The sequence below is a fragment of the Sceloporus undulatus genome, chromosome 3 (assembly GCF_019175285.1).
Source record: "Sceloporus undulatus isolate JIND9_A2432 ecotype Alabama chromosome 3, SceUnd_v1.1, whole genome shotgun sequence".
Classification (NCBI taxonomy): Eukaryota; Metazoa; Chordata; class Lepidosauria; order Squamata; family Phrynosomatidae; genus Sceloporus; species Sceloporus undulatus.
The window spans coordinates 57,684,615-57,698,114 of record NC_056524.1 but is presented as its reverse complement, the minus strand read 5'-3'; the positions used below and the strand labels follow the sequence as shown (position 1 = coordinate 57,698,114).

General features: G+C 37.1%; 1 protein-coding gene across 4 annotated transcripts in view; it reads right to left on the bottom strand.

Moving 5' to 3' along the window:
* Positions 1-13,500, bottom strand: part of USP25 (ubiquitin specific peptidase 25) — an 87,512-nt gene that overhangs the window by 4,531 nt on the left and 69,481 nt on the right. For 2 of the 4 annotated variants that reach the window (XM_042456911.1, XM_042456914.1), the window contains 6 exons: positions 12,915-13,025; positions 8,999-9,094; positions 6,197-6,375; positions 1,403-1,481; positions 953-1,032; positions 216-339 (listed from right to left, as the gene is read on the bottom strand). In XM_042456911.1, the coding sequence (XP_042312845.1) occupies positions 216-339; positions 953-1,032; positions 1,403-1,481; positions 6,197-6,375; positions 8,999-9,094; positions 12,915-13,025 (669 nt within the window). The remainder of the gene's footprint in view (positions 1-215; positions 340-952; positions 1,033-1,402; positions 1,482-6,196; positions 6,376-8,998; positions 9,095-12,914; positions 13,026-13,500) is intronic. The other 2 variants (XM_042456912.1, XM_042456913.1) reach the window with 2 other exon arrangements.

Sequence of the window (13,500 nt, the reverse complement as noted above, 5' to 3'; positions counted from 1 at the left end):
TGGCCCAGATTACAATCCCCAAGAAAGCCAAAATTCTAAAGAATTCTGGATTATTATATAATATAACAAAGAACCTGCTCAGTAATTATATAACAGTTTAAAAAATAAAAAATAAATAAATTACTATTTCACTAGTTAACTGATATTTGCACCCTATTTGAATCATGACAGAAAAGGTTGCAGAATTATAAAGGCGGTATTTGCATTCTACTTACTAATAAGCATTCTCTTCTATAATGAGATATCAGTTCTTCATCGTGTCCTCTATACAGGCCTCTTGATGAGAGCTCTTTGTTTTTATGGTAAGCACAGATGAGGTACAGCAAGGCTTCATGAAAACTAGCACACACACAAGAGAAAATATTTTTGCATAGCACAACAATATGGAATAACATTAGCTAGGCACTACAAATGGTTTCTTCTGGTTTACAATACTGTATAATTTCTCTCCCAATGTTCCAATGTCTACATCTTTGGTCTATAGACAAATTTCTACTATGACTGTGATGGGAATCTGAATTTTACAAGGGAGATTGGGATGACACAAGGAAGGGGAGCACCTTCAACAAGCATATTATTTATTAGCTCAGTGCTGAAACACATGTTTGGTGTATGGGTCTAGCCATGACTGTAGGCTGTGTTTTTATTAATTGGTGCAGGAGACCCAATCTGAACTGGGACTACAGCAGGTAGCAAAGAACACTCCCCCTCCCCCTGAGATGCTACGCAAGCATCTATATTTAGATTAGTCTTTCTGCACTGGCCATCTGCACATTCAATAAAGTGACTAACATTAATAAAAATTGGACAGACCTGTCCACTTGTCTTGAAAATTCAAAGTTATTCTCTCCTGTGATACATATATAGATTGATAGATATGCCTGTGCACACAGTAAATTTTGGACAGTACTTTTTTTCAAGGTTTAGAGAAGCAGTTTGTGGATTCCCTTACTTCTTCTTTTGAAAGAGTTCCAATCCCACCATGAGGTATACAGTAGTATCTCTGAAATTTCTGTATTCTTGGTGCCACCACTGTATATAAAAGAAAAAAAAAGATTGAGGTATTATAAAACCCAAACTCTACTCCTTACTACTGCAACTTTGCAGTACTTTGGATAATGCCTCCTTTACATGGTAACAGTGAAGAAAAAAAAGTCTAACTTTCTGTAAGGGAATTTACCACTTCTTTAACACGCACTGACTTTCCACAACAATGGGAAAAGGGTAAGAAAACTGTTCTCTTGAAACTAATTTCAAAGGCTGTAGATCCCGATAATCATAATTCTCAACAAGAAGATAAATATTTCCTATAACCCTTGAGGGCTCATTTTCTCTGAAGGACTTTAAATACCATTTATTTTAGTTTGCCACATATAAGAAGTATTTCAAGTATAATACTAGCCTCATAATCTTCCATGTTGACTTCACCTGGCTTTATCATTTCAATTTTGGCTTGAGCCACTTTCATTATGTTGCGACACCTTAAGAAAAAAGAAAGGGGGGAAGGAAACAAATAACAATAATTACAAAATATTACATTCCATAATCACATCAGATCAACAGTCTGACTTTCTTTGTGTAGCACCTGTACCAAACAAACAGGGCTGATTTCTGTAGAATGTTTTCTTTTTTACTTGTGGGATTTATGCAGAATGAGAAAGGCAATTGGGGGGATGCCTGGGACAACTGTTGAAATAAAACTGCTGTTTCCCTTTGTTGTTATGAGTGGGTTTATAGGGATGGGGTGGGGGCAGCAAGTGATTGCCCTGTTAATGAGTATGCATCTTTAAATTAAGGGTGAGGAAATTCCTTTGCAACCAGGCATACATTTAGGCTGAAACTGATACCACAATGATGGCAGTATTTAGGTGAATTCTTGCATTGCAGTGGAAATGGGGTTGGTATGCTGTATTTCCTGTTCTAAAGGGTTAAAAACACTTTTTTAAAAAAAAAACTATGCTGTCAACTATGAAATTCTACCCTGGGCCAACTAACCTGGTTGACAGAAAAGTATGGCACAGACAGCCACTATGCCTTGTCCTCATATAAAGGATGCATAGACTTTCTCAGGTTGCATTGGATTTTCACCTCTTTACACATCCTCTCCCAATCTGCTTCATTTTACTCCACTCCATTTTTTATAGTTCCAATACATGTTTTTATTTCCTGGCTTGCGAAGTTTTAAGGGTATGCATGTAGTTGCATTTTAGTATTTTTATCTGTTTTAATATGTACTGTTTTAAGTGTTTACCTTTTTGATTGCAGTTTATTCTTTTAATGAGGGATGGTTTAATACTGTACTATTTTAATTCTATTTTAATGTTCACATTTGTATGATTTTAATTGTACTCTTCTTTTAATTTGTAATCAGTTTTGTGTCCCACTTTTGTAGGATGTAAATAGATATAATAATACATTATTATTAGTTCATTTATCTAAATATGTCCTTATTTATTTAGTGTTTATTATTCATCTTTCATTTCAAAGACTTTCAAATTGCAGTGCTGCTTACTATAGAGGAGATCCAACAGATTTAAATAAGCAATATGTATGATTGCTTTGAATTTCGATGTAGAACAGGTTTAAATAAACAATATACATGATCATAAACAGCATTTGCTTGCCTTTGTTTAGTGATTTAAACTGAACTTCTGTTTAAATGTTTATCTTTTCACATAATCATTTCCCTCCACCTCATTTGCTCATAGTTGAAGTGCCACCAGGAGGAGATTACAAAATTATTTCTAAATAGAAGCAGCATTGTGTAACAACAGTATGTGGCCCGTTAAAAATACTGATTATTCAGGGTTTTTCCTCTTCCCAGAAATTAGTGGCATTCCCCAGGAGGCAACTATGGTGATGTCAACAGACAATTTCCAAGGAGGAAAATTTGAGGATGAAAGCATCTTTTAGTAAAGAGAATTTTAGAATGTGTAAAGTTTTGCTTTAAGGAGGACAGACTTTAGGCTTGTGCACTCTCCCTGTTCACTTTAAAGTCTAGAATAACATGGCCTTTTACAAAGCAAAACCTGAAACAATATCCAAAAATATGAACACATCTTAACATGAATAAATAACCTTAAACAGCTTCTTGTTCTGAAAATTAGACACACAGATTCTCTGAAGAATAGCTGTATTTGAAATACAGTGATAAAGGGAGGGAGGGAAGAAATTCAACGTTAGCATTATATATATGTTCCTGAGTATATTCCGTTTATTCAGGGGGGAGGGGGAGTAGTTTTCTTCAACAGTTTGTTTTACAGTTGCTCTTTAAACCTTTTAATTACGAGAAACAACCGTTTTCCACAGGATCTATAAGACTTATATAAATCTATATTTTATATAAATCTAATATTTCTTTCTGGTAAGCATGATGAGTGACTATCCTGCAGGGCCAAACCAGGAACTCAACTGCTCTTCCACTTCTGAGCATAAAAGACTGGGTGCTACTGACTTGAAGGCACTCAAGAATCTTTTCTTTTTATCATGGTGTCTGGCTAGTGATTCTCCTGCCTGCTGTTCTCAGTGGGAGAGAATGGCATTACATGATGGTGCCAAGAGTGGCTAGATCTACTGTCAAGTAGAGTGGCTAGACCTATTGGGAAAGGTCACTGCCAAGGAGAGCTTGGTTGAAAGGACATAGGCTGACAGTTAGCAAAATCTGTGAAAACTAGGGAACTTTCAACAATTACTATGAAATACAACTATCTGCATCCCTAAATGGTGAGAGATACAATTATTATGTTACTGAAAGGATACAGGATCTCAGTTTGGACACTACTCAAGAGGTGCCGTGAGAGTTAATATGGGAGAAAATACAAGCTGTTTTTTCTCTTTCTGCCAAGTAAGATCTTAAAGTTGTGATTATATGCACACCTTCTTAAGAGTAAGCATCATTGAGAACTTACTTTTCAGGAAAGCAAGTTACCATCCTGGTCATGATTGTTTAGCTCCAAGCAAAAGCAGGAGCAAACCCTTCTGATCTTGAGAATATTCTCCAGTTGACCATACATGCATTTCAAGACCAAAAGGACAAAGGAAGCCACTGTGAACTGGCAGATCAGACACCATTAACTAGCTGATTTCTTGTACAGTCTCTGAGCTTGTTGTGTGCCTTCAAGTCGTTTTCTAACTTGTGGTGACTCTAAGGTAAACCTATTACTGGGGTTTCTTGGTAAGATTTATTTGCCTTTGCCTTCCTCTGAAGCTGAGTGTGTAACTTGACCAAGTTCACTCAATGGCTTTCCACTGTTGAGTGGGGATCTCAACTCTGTTCTTCAGAGTTGCCCAACATTGAAACCACTGCACCACGTTGGCTCTCAGTCTTTGAACATTAGCCATAATAAACCAATACAGTGCCCAGGAGCATTTTGCTCATGCTGGGGTTATTAAATATAATTTACCACCTCTTAAAAATATGCAAAGCAAAGACATCAACCCCTTCAGTGAATTCTAATGTTATGTTACAGCAATCCAATACATAAAGAACTGCTGAAACCAACAGGAATTTTCCCTGATAGCGTGTTAGATTGGAAGAAAGCATGTGGTAGTCCATTGAGACGATGATCATTGTTAAACTTATTCTGATTCCAATACATGCTCATATTCAAATGATAAGTACCAAGGCCCAAAAATACAAGTCTATGAAGTTCTTTTATTCTATAAGCACATTCCTAGACACTCTAGTTACGTAGCCAAAATAGAAGTACCCCTGGGTCCCTGGAAGCCATCTACAGTTGTTCTACCTAGTCCACTTTGAAGACCATTCCCAGCCAGATACTTATAGTTATATCCCATCTTTCTTTCACAACATTTAAAGGTGTATAAACATTCTCATAATCCTATAAATTAGGTTATGTCCAAGGTCACCCAGTAAGCTTCATGACCAAATGGAGATTGAAATCTTGAAATCTAGGTCATCTTAATCTATCATTCTAACCATTTACACTGTGATGGTTCTGGGAACACAGGAAAGCGCTTTCTCTGTGGCTGCTCCTAGGCTTTGGAACTCCCTCCCAAGGGAGGTTTGATCTGCCCCCCGTTGTCTTTTTGCTAGCAGCAAAGACCTTGTTTAAACAAGCCTTCAGCCTTGGCTGTGATGTATAACTGGATGTGCTGTTTTAATAGCCACTGTGTATGCTAACTGTTTTAATTATTTTTAATTTTAATGTTTTACAAATAGTGTTTTTATTGAAAGTACAGTACAAAGTGCTGTAAAGCTGCTTTGTATCCCATCTAGAAGACAAGCAGGACATAAATAAATAAAGAAAGAAAGAAATAAAGAAATGCTTCCAATGATCTCAGGTTTCTGTGCTGTGCCTTCCCTCCAACACTGGGACAATAATCATATGTCTTCCCTAGCTAAATGATCAGTCCACCTGTGAAAGTCATTATTTATACTTAACTATCTGATCTCAATAACAGTCCCTCAAAATTTCTCTGCACAGGACTGAACAAGATTTCCCATATATAAATATAACCTCTATCTGTGAAATCGAAGGCTTTCATGGCCGGCATCCATAGTTTTTCGTGGGTTTTTCTGGCTATATGGCTGTGTTCTAGAAGAGTTTATTCCCGACGTTTCGACAGCATTTGTGGCTGGCATCTTCAGAGAATGTTGGCATAGAAGAGAGCTGGATACACACTCTCTCTCTCTCTCTCTCTCTCTCTCTATATATATATATATATATATATATATGACCCTGGGTAGGCAGGAATGATTTCCATCTTAATTCCATGTTCTGTTCTTGCTGCAAGGACCTCTGGGTGGGAGGATATGCAAAGGAGGGTTAGTGTCTGCTAATTGGTGATCATTATCTGCTGGGAAAGCCCCTAATCACCCAGACAAAAGAAAAACCAAGGATAATGGTGGCTGTTAACTGTCGGATTTAGTCACCACTTGATGTTTGTTCATTGAGGGCTCTGGAGATTTTTAAAGGCAAAAGATAGTGAAATAATGTATTCACAAATGAACACACTAAAAGCAAATAAAAAAGTGAGTATAAGCTGGACACTGTTGTTACTGTTTCAAACCTATTAGGAAAAAATATAAATTTTCATAGAATAACTATAGTTAAATAAGTAGAGCTATACATAGTGAAAATACCATTTACAACAACCAGGTGCAAGGAAGAGATAAATCTTCTAAACAAACTGTTCAAGAAGTGCCTTCTTTCAGAGTGTCTTTCATAATTACCTTTCATCAAAACTCAAATTATGATCCGCAAACTGCTCCAACAGCGTTCTTTCAATTATTTTCTTTGGTGCCTGATTCTGAATGAAGTACACAATTGCATGATGCAAACGGTAATCACATTCAGGTGGTGTGTCTTCTTGAGCCAGTTTGAGTAACCGTGCATATTCTGATTTTATTGCCTAAAAACAAAACATTTAACAAGAAGCCATTTAATTTGCAATATTCCCATTTTTAAAGTGAAAGGATTCAGTGCATTAAAATTTATAGGCTTTATTCAAACAGTGTCACTGACAATAAACATTCTTTTTAACTTGGGCAACTATTGGGATTCTAGAATTATTGTCTATTTACCAACAACAGCCCTCCCAGTTATTCAATACTTTTATATTGCTGGGGTAACATGATGCACAGGTGTAGTTAGAAAGGAAAAAAATAAAACAAACAAAAACTATTTTAAATTTTAAACTAACAAGGTGTGATTAATAATTTATGCTTAGGTATAGTGCATCGTATTAACCACCAAAAAATGTGAGTTCTATATTAACTTATGGCTAAATTTCTATAGAATGTAATAACGATTTAATTTCAGCATTCAGCTGAACTGGAACAGATGACACTGCCTGGGCTGAAAGCATACAAAAGCAACACAGCATTTTATCCCCATCCCCACTTTTTTAAAAACAAAAACATATGTTTTTAAAAACTCTGTTTGAAAGAAGAAATGTTGCATCACATAGAAATATAGGTTGAGTCTCCCTTATCTCCAAGAAACCTCATTATGTATGTATGTACAAATACAGGTATTCCAAAATTTTTAAAAAACCCCAAACGCTTCTAGTCCCAAACATTTTGGATTAGGGAGACTCAATCTGTAATACATATAATCTAAAATGCTTGGGATGGTAATAAAGCCTACTCTTTACAAATCTATGCTGTTTCTTCATCTTGTTACTCAGGAACTCCAGCATTTCCTGCTTCTATAATTCCATTTCAAAGAGTAATGTAAGGCAAATGGGTACTGCTGCAGCATAAATGTACATGATTGCAACAGAATGAGAAATGTTTGCATAGCAAATCAATAAAATTCTGAAGTAAGTAGGTAGAACTTTATTCCTCACCCCACTAGATAGTGACATCTGCATTATGTGGACCAGCTTTCCAAGACCCCATTTTTCATGGGAAGTCACCCCAAAACAAGTGGAGTTGCCAGTATCCAAAAGTAATAAAATATATGAAGCAGGAACCTTGTAGACTTTGGAAAAAGCCAAGAGCTGCATTTATAGTATTGCACTTGGCAAACAGAGGTATGAGCAAGCCATCTGGCTGTACACATTGTCCTTTTGCCCCTTACTTGTACAAAGGAGTAGTAAAGTCTTCCATTAATTATGATTCCCCATGGTTAATTAACAACTTCATAACCGTTTATATTATTATAAACAATAGTATGAAAGACAACATTACAGCTGAGGTTTCCAACAGTTAACAATTGATAAAATTCTTGTGCACTTGCCCAAAAGGGCTATGTGTTTATTTCCAAAACTGGTTCATATCTGCCTATTAAACAGCAATATCATCAGTTAAACCAGTTAAATTAGCATTGTCTTTGGATTTAGTATTTGCAAGTCTGTAATGTTGAACATAGCACTTTCTAATAAGTTTGTGGTTAGATGTCAAAGAGAGAACTATAATGTAAATTGTAACATGTTACATGCCTATATAATAAATATTAGCTGTGCAATCACAATGGCACCTCTTTTGCAGAGACAAGCCACTTCATGATTAGAAAATGATTATTAAGTTTTTAATTATTGCTGTCAGAAGAGGAAGGGTGTAAATGAACCAATAGTCACATAAAGCAGGAAAGGCAGATATATCACAAGCTGGCCCTGAGTAAAGCTTGGCTCTTTATCAAACTTTTGGGCTGTATGTCCAGCAGATCATGGTGTTGTCCTCAAACAAAATATGGTAGAGGGGGAGTATAATTGCTAGAGCTTAAAATTATGGTATCCCTTTAAAGGAATTGAAATAGAGGTAGGGAAATTATAGTAAAGACCAAACATGGCCTATGGCCCAGTCTAATTATGAGCAGCACAACCTTGAAGACCTAATTATTTCACCTCTCAGAATGCAGCACTGAAGGCTACCTACATAACCATCTAAGATTCCCTGACAGAGGTTACTAGACAAGTGTGTTTAATATCTAGTCCTGTTCACAATTCAGTAATTCAAACTGAAATCAACAAGACATAGGGCCAGTACAGAGTGGCACTAAAAGCTGCCTTCTGGGTAGCTGTGGGTGACTTGGCATGGCATGGACACACTGCATGCCCCCATGATGCCCTGAAGGCATCCAGAGTGCCCCACATTAACTGGCTTCCAGGCATCTTGGGGGTGTGGTGGTTACACGCCACAAGTCCCCAACACACCAGGAAGCTGCCGTGGCCGAAAAAGGAGTAGTTGAAAACCACTGCTTTTTTGGCTGGCACAGCACCAAATTGGGGCTGCCATGGCACCAATTTGTCTTCAGGTGGTGCGTCTTCATGCCGCCCCATCCAGGCCATCTATTTTGGTCCTTACTCCATAAACAATGCAAATATATTTTATCTTTATGCCAGAACACACAAGAACATTTACAACAATGCCTTCAAAAATCTTGGATGCTGCTATGTTAATATGGTTATCTTTCCAGGAAAAAAAAAGCAACTGTATTGTTTGATAAAAGGAAAATTCCAAGAACATTCACACTTTTAATAAAAATACAAAAACAAATGGAAGGAAAAAAGTTGAAAGTGGTGGTTGTACCTGAAAGAACCCTGCTTCAGGTCCACACCTGTCATACACATTCGTGGCTTTACCTATAGCCATGATAATGCCTTGCATGTTCGGGGTCAGCATTACCTGTCACAGGAGATTTAATATATATATAGATACATAGAGATTTTGTGATGAGAAATATAAAATCAAGTCACTCTGTGCCCTTATATTCTCATGCCATATGCAACACATGCATACATATACTGCAGTGGCAAGCATTTCAGCATCAAATCTGTGAGTTTGATATCACTGCATTCATACCACATCCAACACAATAATTATGCAACCTAGATTTATGGTAAAATAACAACAGGAAATGCTTTCAGAATTAGGAGGAAATTGTTTTGCACACGTGCAGAACTTTAAAATGTGCTGTTACCAAGCTGAATTAATACTATAAATGATATCTGTAAGAGTTCCTGGCTTCTGAAACAAAGTATAAAGTACACTACTCTTTTCAGGATTAACGTAATTTCAGATTACAATTCCCAGAGTCTTCAGACTCAGGGGATTCAGGAAATTGTAGTCCAAAAATGTAATAGGCCATGAATTGTTTAGCCCAGTATTATATTGTTTTCAAACATTTCTCCTTAAGAATTAGTATGGCAGTATGAGAGGATAACCATGCATGCTACTGATTATGCAATAAAACACTATCAAAATGCAGTCAACAAGCAGAGACTCATTCACTGGTTGCATATGCAACCCCAGATTTTGTCCATCACCACCACCCTGCTTTTTAATTGTATTTGAATGGTCTTGTGAAAGCAACACAGAGCAGACAAAATGAATGACAGGGCAGGCAGCCTTTAGGCTTGAAGGATCTACTTTGGCCAGGATTCAATATCACAACTATAGATGTATAACCTAGAGTTACACATCCATAACTGATATGTATTAATGATCCTTACAGTCACACCTGTGGCACTATTGCTATGATTGGATAGTCAGCTCTCTTTCTTCTCCACAATTTTTAATCCACGGATTCAAGCATCCATGGCTTGAAAATATTCCAAAAAAGTATAAATTCCAAATAGCAAACCTTGATTTTCCATTTTATGGGACACATCCATGGATTTTGTTATCCATGGAGTATCCTGGAACCAAATCCCAGCAGATAATAAGGTCCCACTGTAACCTACTTTCCGAGAAATCAGCCACTAAGAGAAGGAAGTTCATTCCTGGCAATTGGGGAATGGGTAGATGATATTTATACCTCCTGACCTGCAAGCGAGGCTGAGACAATCAGAAGTAGAAGCCTGTCACAATTCCATATCACAGGCTCAGTTGCTGGTGGGAGTGAGGTGGAAACAACATCCACCCACGCCCTGATCATCAGCAGAATGGACCTCTTGCACTCAGCATGGCTGTTCCTCAGTAAAGCAAATGACTAAGGAGTCCATGTAGAATTTCAGATTTTGTTTCTTAATTGCATACTGCTATCCAGCAAGCAGTTAAGACGCTGACTCTAACAATCGCAACATCAGCAGGCAAGCAGTTTGAGACCCAAGTGCCATGTGACAAAATGAGCTCCTGTCACTATTCTCAGCTTCTGCCAACCTAGCAGTTTGAAAGCATGTAAAAGTGCAAATAAATACGTACACCTTGGTGGGAAGGTAACAGCATTCCGTGCAGTCATGCTAGCCGCATGACCATGAGTCTTTGACAACGCCAGCATTGTCCCTCAACTTAGTAACGGAGATGAGCACCTCCCCCTACAGTCGGACCCAACTTGACAATCTTGTCAAAGGGGAAACCTTTACCTTTACCTGAACTGAACGAAGTTCACAAGCTTTCCCCACAGAAATTGACTTCAGTTTACTACAAGTCTTCTGTTCTAGGACAGGGGTAAGTTATTTTGTTGCCTCTTTTGTTAAACAATTTGGAATCAGAAATCCGTGCCATCAGTAGTAGAAATTCATCAATAGATCCATTGATCTACTCACCTCTGAGATAAACTCTTTGTATCTACACTGGAAACCACTCAATAAAAGGGGAAGTGGAAGTCTGAGAATACATAGCTAAAGGAGATTGCATCTTCAAAGACTTCTTCAGCGACCTTCTGACATTGGATCTTAAAAAAAATAACCTAAATGACAGCCTGCCACCTTGTGGATTATCCCCTTGACCTGCACCTCTGTGGGTCCAGTAAGCCTAGGCTGCAGCCATATGGGAGAGGTTGAGGGTGTGTCTACTGCTTGGCCAGAGCATCCATTGAGGTTCTGGTAGCTAAAGCATGTCATCCCAACCAACATATTTCCCTTAATCTACAATCAAGGGGGGGATATTAGGGCTGAAGAGCACGCTCAACTGTTATATTTTCCATAGTTAATTCTTTTGAGCCACTGGTAGAGTGGAACCACCTGGTAGCATTTAACTCCCAGGATCAACTGTCAGTGAAATTATACATATTTATTACTGCCAATGTTTGCTAAAAGAAACATGCACCCTTCTGTCCCCAGTTAAACTTAAACATCCAGGATTTTTCTTTGGAGATCAGCTCAGGATGCTGGAAGTAGATGGCCTGTCAGCCTGCTTTCTTTCTCAGAGTGTTTGTACATAATACACCAATTTCATTAATTATTAGTAGGCAAGGAACAATAGTATAGCACAGGTTATCATGTGAACTAATTTCTAATAAAAAAGCTTGAACAATAAAGAGTTCTACAAATTGGACAGCAAATCCCAATTCTGGGGAAATTGGAAAAAAAGCACATCATTTGCATGAAACATAAATTTCATTGTATGTGAGTAACGATATACAGTGGAGTAGCTTTAAAGTTGATTTCTCTTTTGGCCTACATTTTTCTGTACAAAAATAAACACATTTGGAATTATAGGAGGAGTGAGAACTAAATTTTGTACTTGGAATTAATTGTACATCTATCTGGCTTACTCTTTCACAGGAGTAATTATTTTTAAATTGCAAACTTTCAACCTAATTGTCTCCTTCCCTTTTTAATATGATCCCAATACTTCACTTAGGCTTTGGGACAATCTGTTCTGCTTTCACTTGTTTTATTTCCTAGGGCTTCCTAGTAACCTAATGAGGAACTTCAGTTGACACTTCATAATCTAATATACCCAATGGCTTTTGAATTAGATTATATTTATGGAATATGCTGCCAATAGAGTCCACTGAAATAATTTCTAAAGACATACTTTCAATGTCCATATGGGTCAATATGGGAAATGTCCAACATACTGTATAAAGGTATCTTTATTTCATGAAGGAGGACATATAGCCCTGTAGTTTTTGTTGGTTGTAAACCCCCATCATCCCTGACAGTGAAGTGACTAGTCTTGATGCCTGGGGCAGAAAAGAACTGCTGTCCAGTAACATCTGAAGGACAACGCATTTCTCACTTCTGCTTTATTAGACCTAACTATATTTATACAAAATTGTGTACATGTCTAGCTTTTGATAATATGTTTCCAGATGCAGCAAGATGAACTTCTGAAATACTCTCCTATCTTTCTTGATTATTTGGCTAGTCTTGATAAAGGTACTGCCATTGCTGAGCCTGTATTTTTCTAAATACTGGAGAAATTTATTTCTTTGAAACTAGTTCTTTAAAGCAGTCCACTGGGCCCCAGAAACAGAATTTTATTTATATATTTATGAAGAATTATGTAGCTCTGTCAAAAATGATGTGTGAAGGGCTTTTTATTTTTCTATCTGTGGATGATTTCAGTTCAGTTTAGTTCCACACCATGCATAGGCCTCTGAAAAAAATGATCAGCAACTATCAATACATCATTTTGCAGATTCAAGTAAACCAGTAGACTTAGGTAAGTATTTAGATAGAGGATAGTTAACTGTCACCATGTGCAAGCATGCCAAAAATCTCTTTACAGGCAGTGCATTAATGGTACAGAAATCTGTGATTAGTGAATGTGGTACCTCATCATCATAACCCCCCTCTGACTCAATCACATAAGTCCCTACATCAGGAATCGCCACCTCTACAACTTTCTGGTTAGGAGCAGTAGGAACTTGGGTGCTATCAGATTTCTGTAGGAGAAAAAAATCAGGTAATGGTAAAAACATAAATTAAAAAAGAACTGCTAACTTATCCAACTACCAGGTAAGCTACTTTGAGAATTACTGCAAATCTTACGCTTTATATTCCATTCACTGGCATATTACAAATGAAAGTAAACAGTTTAAAATTAAAAAATGAAGGCACACTCACAATAGTACATAGTCCTTCATATTGACATCCTTGATAGTAAAACCATATATTTAATTTTCTAATGCTGCTTTCCTCATCTTAGATTTAGTGTGAAAATTTTAAGTTCGAAACTGACAGAACATGTATGTACATTTGAATTTAATAACTGTAACATTTAGTAACTTGGAAGTAATGTGTATTTCCTTTTTTGGGGGGGTGTTGCATTGTTATTATGTATAGTTTGTTAGTGTATGTAGTTTGTAGATGTAGTAATTTCCCCCATATATGTTTTCCCATATTTTCTCCAATTTATCC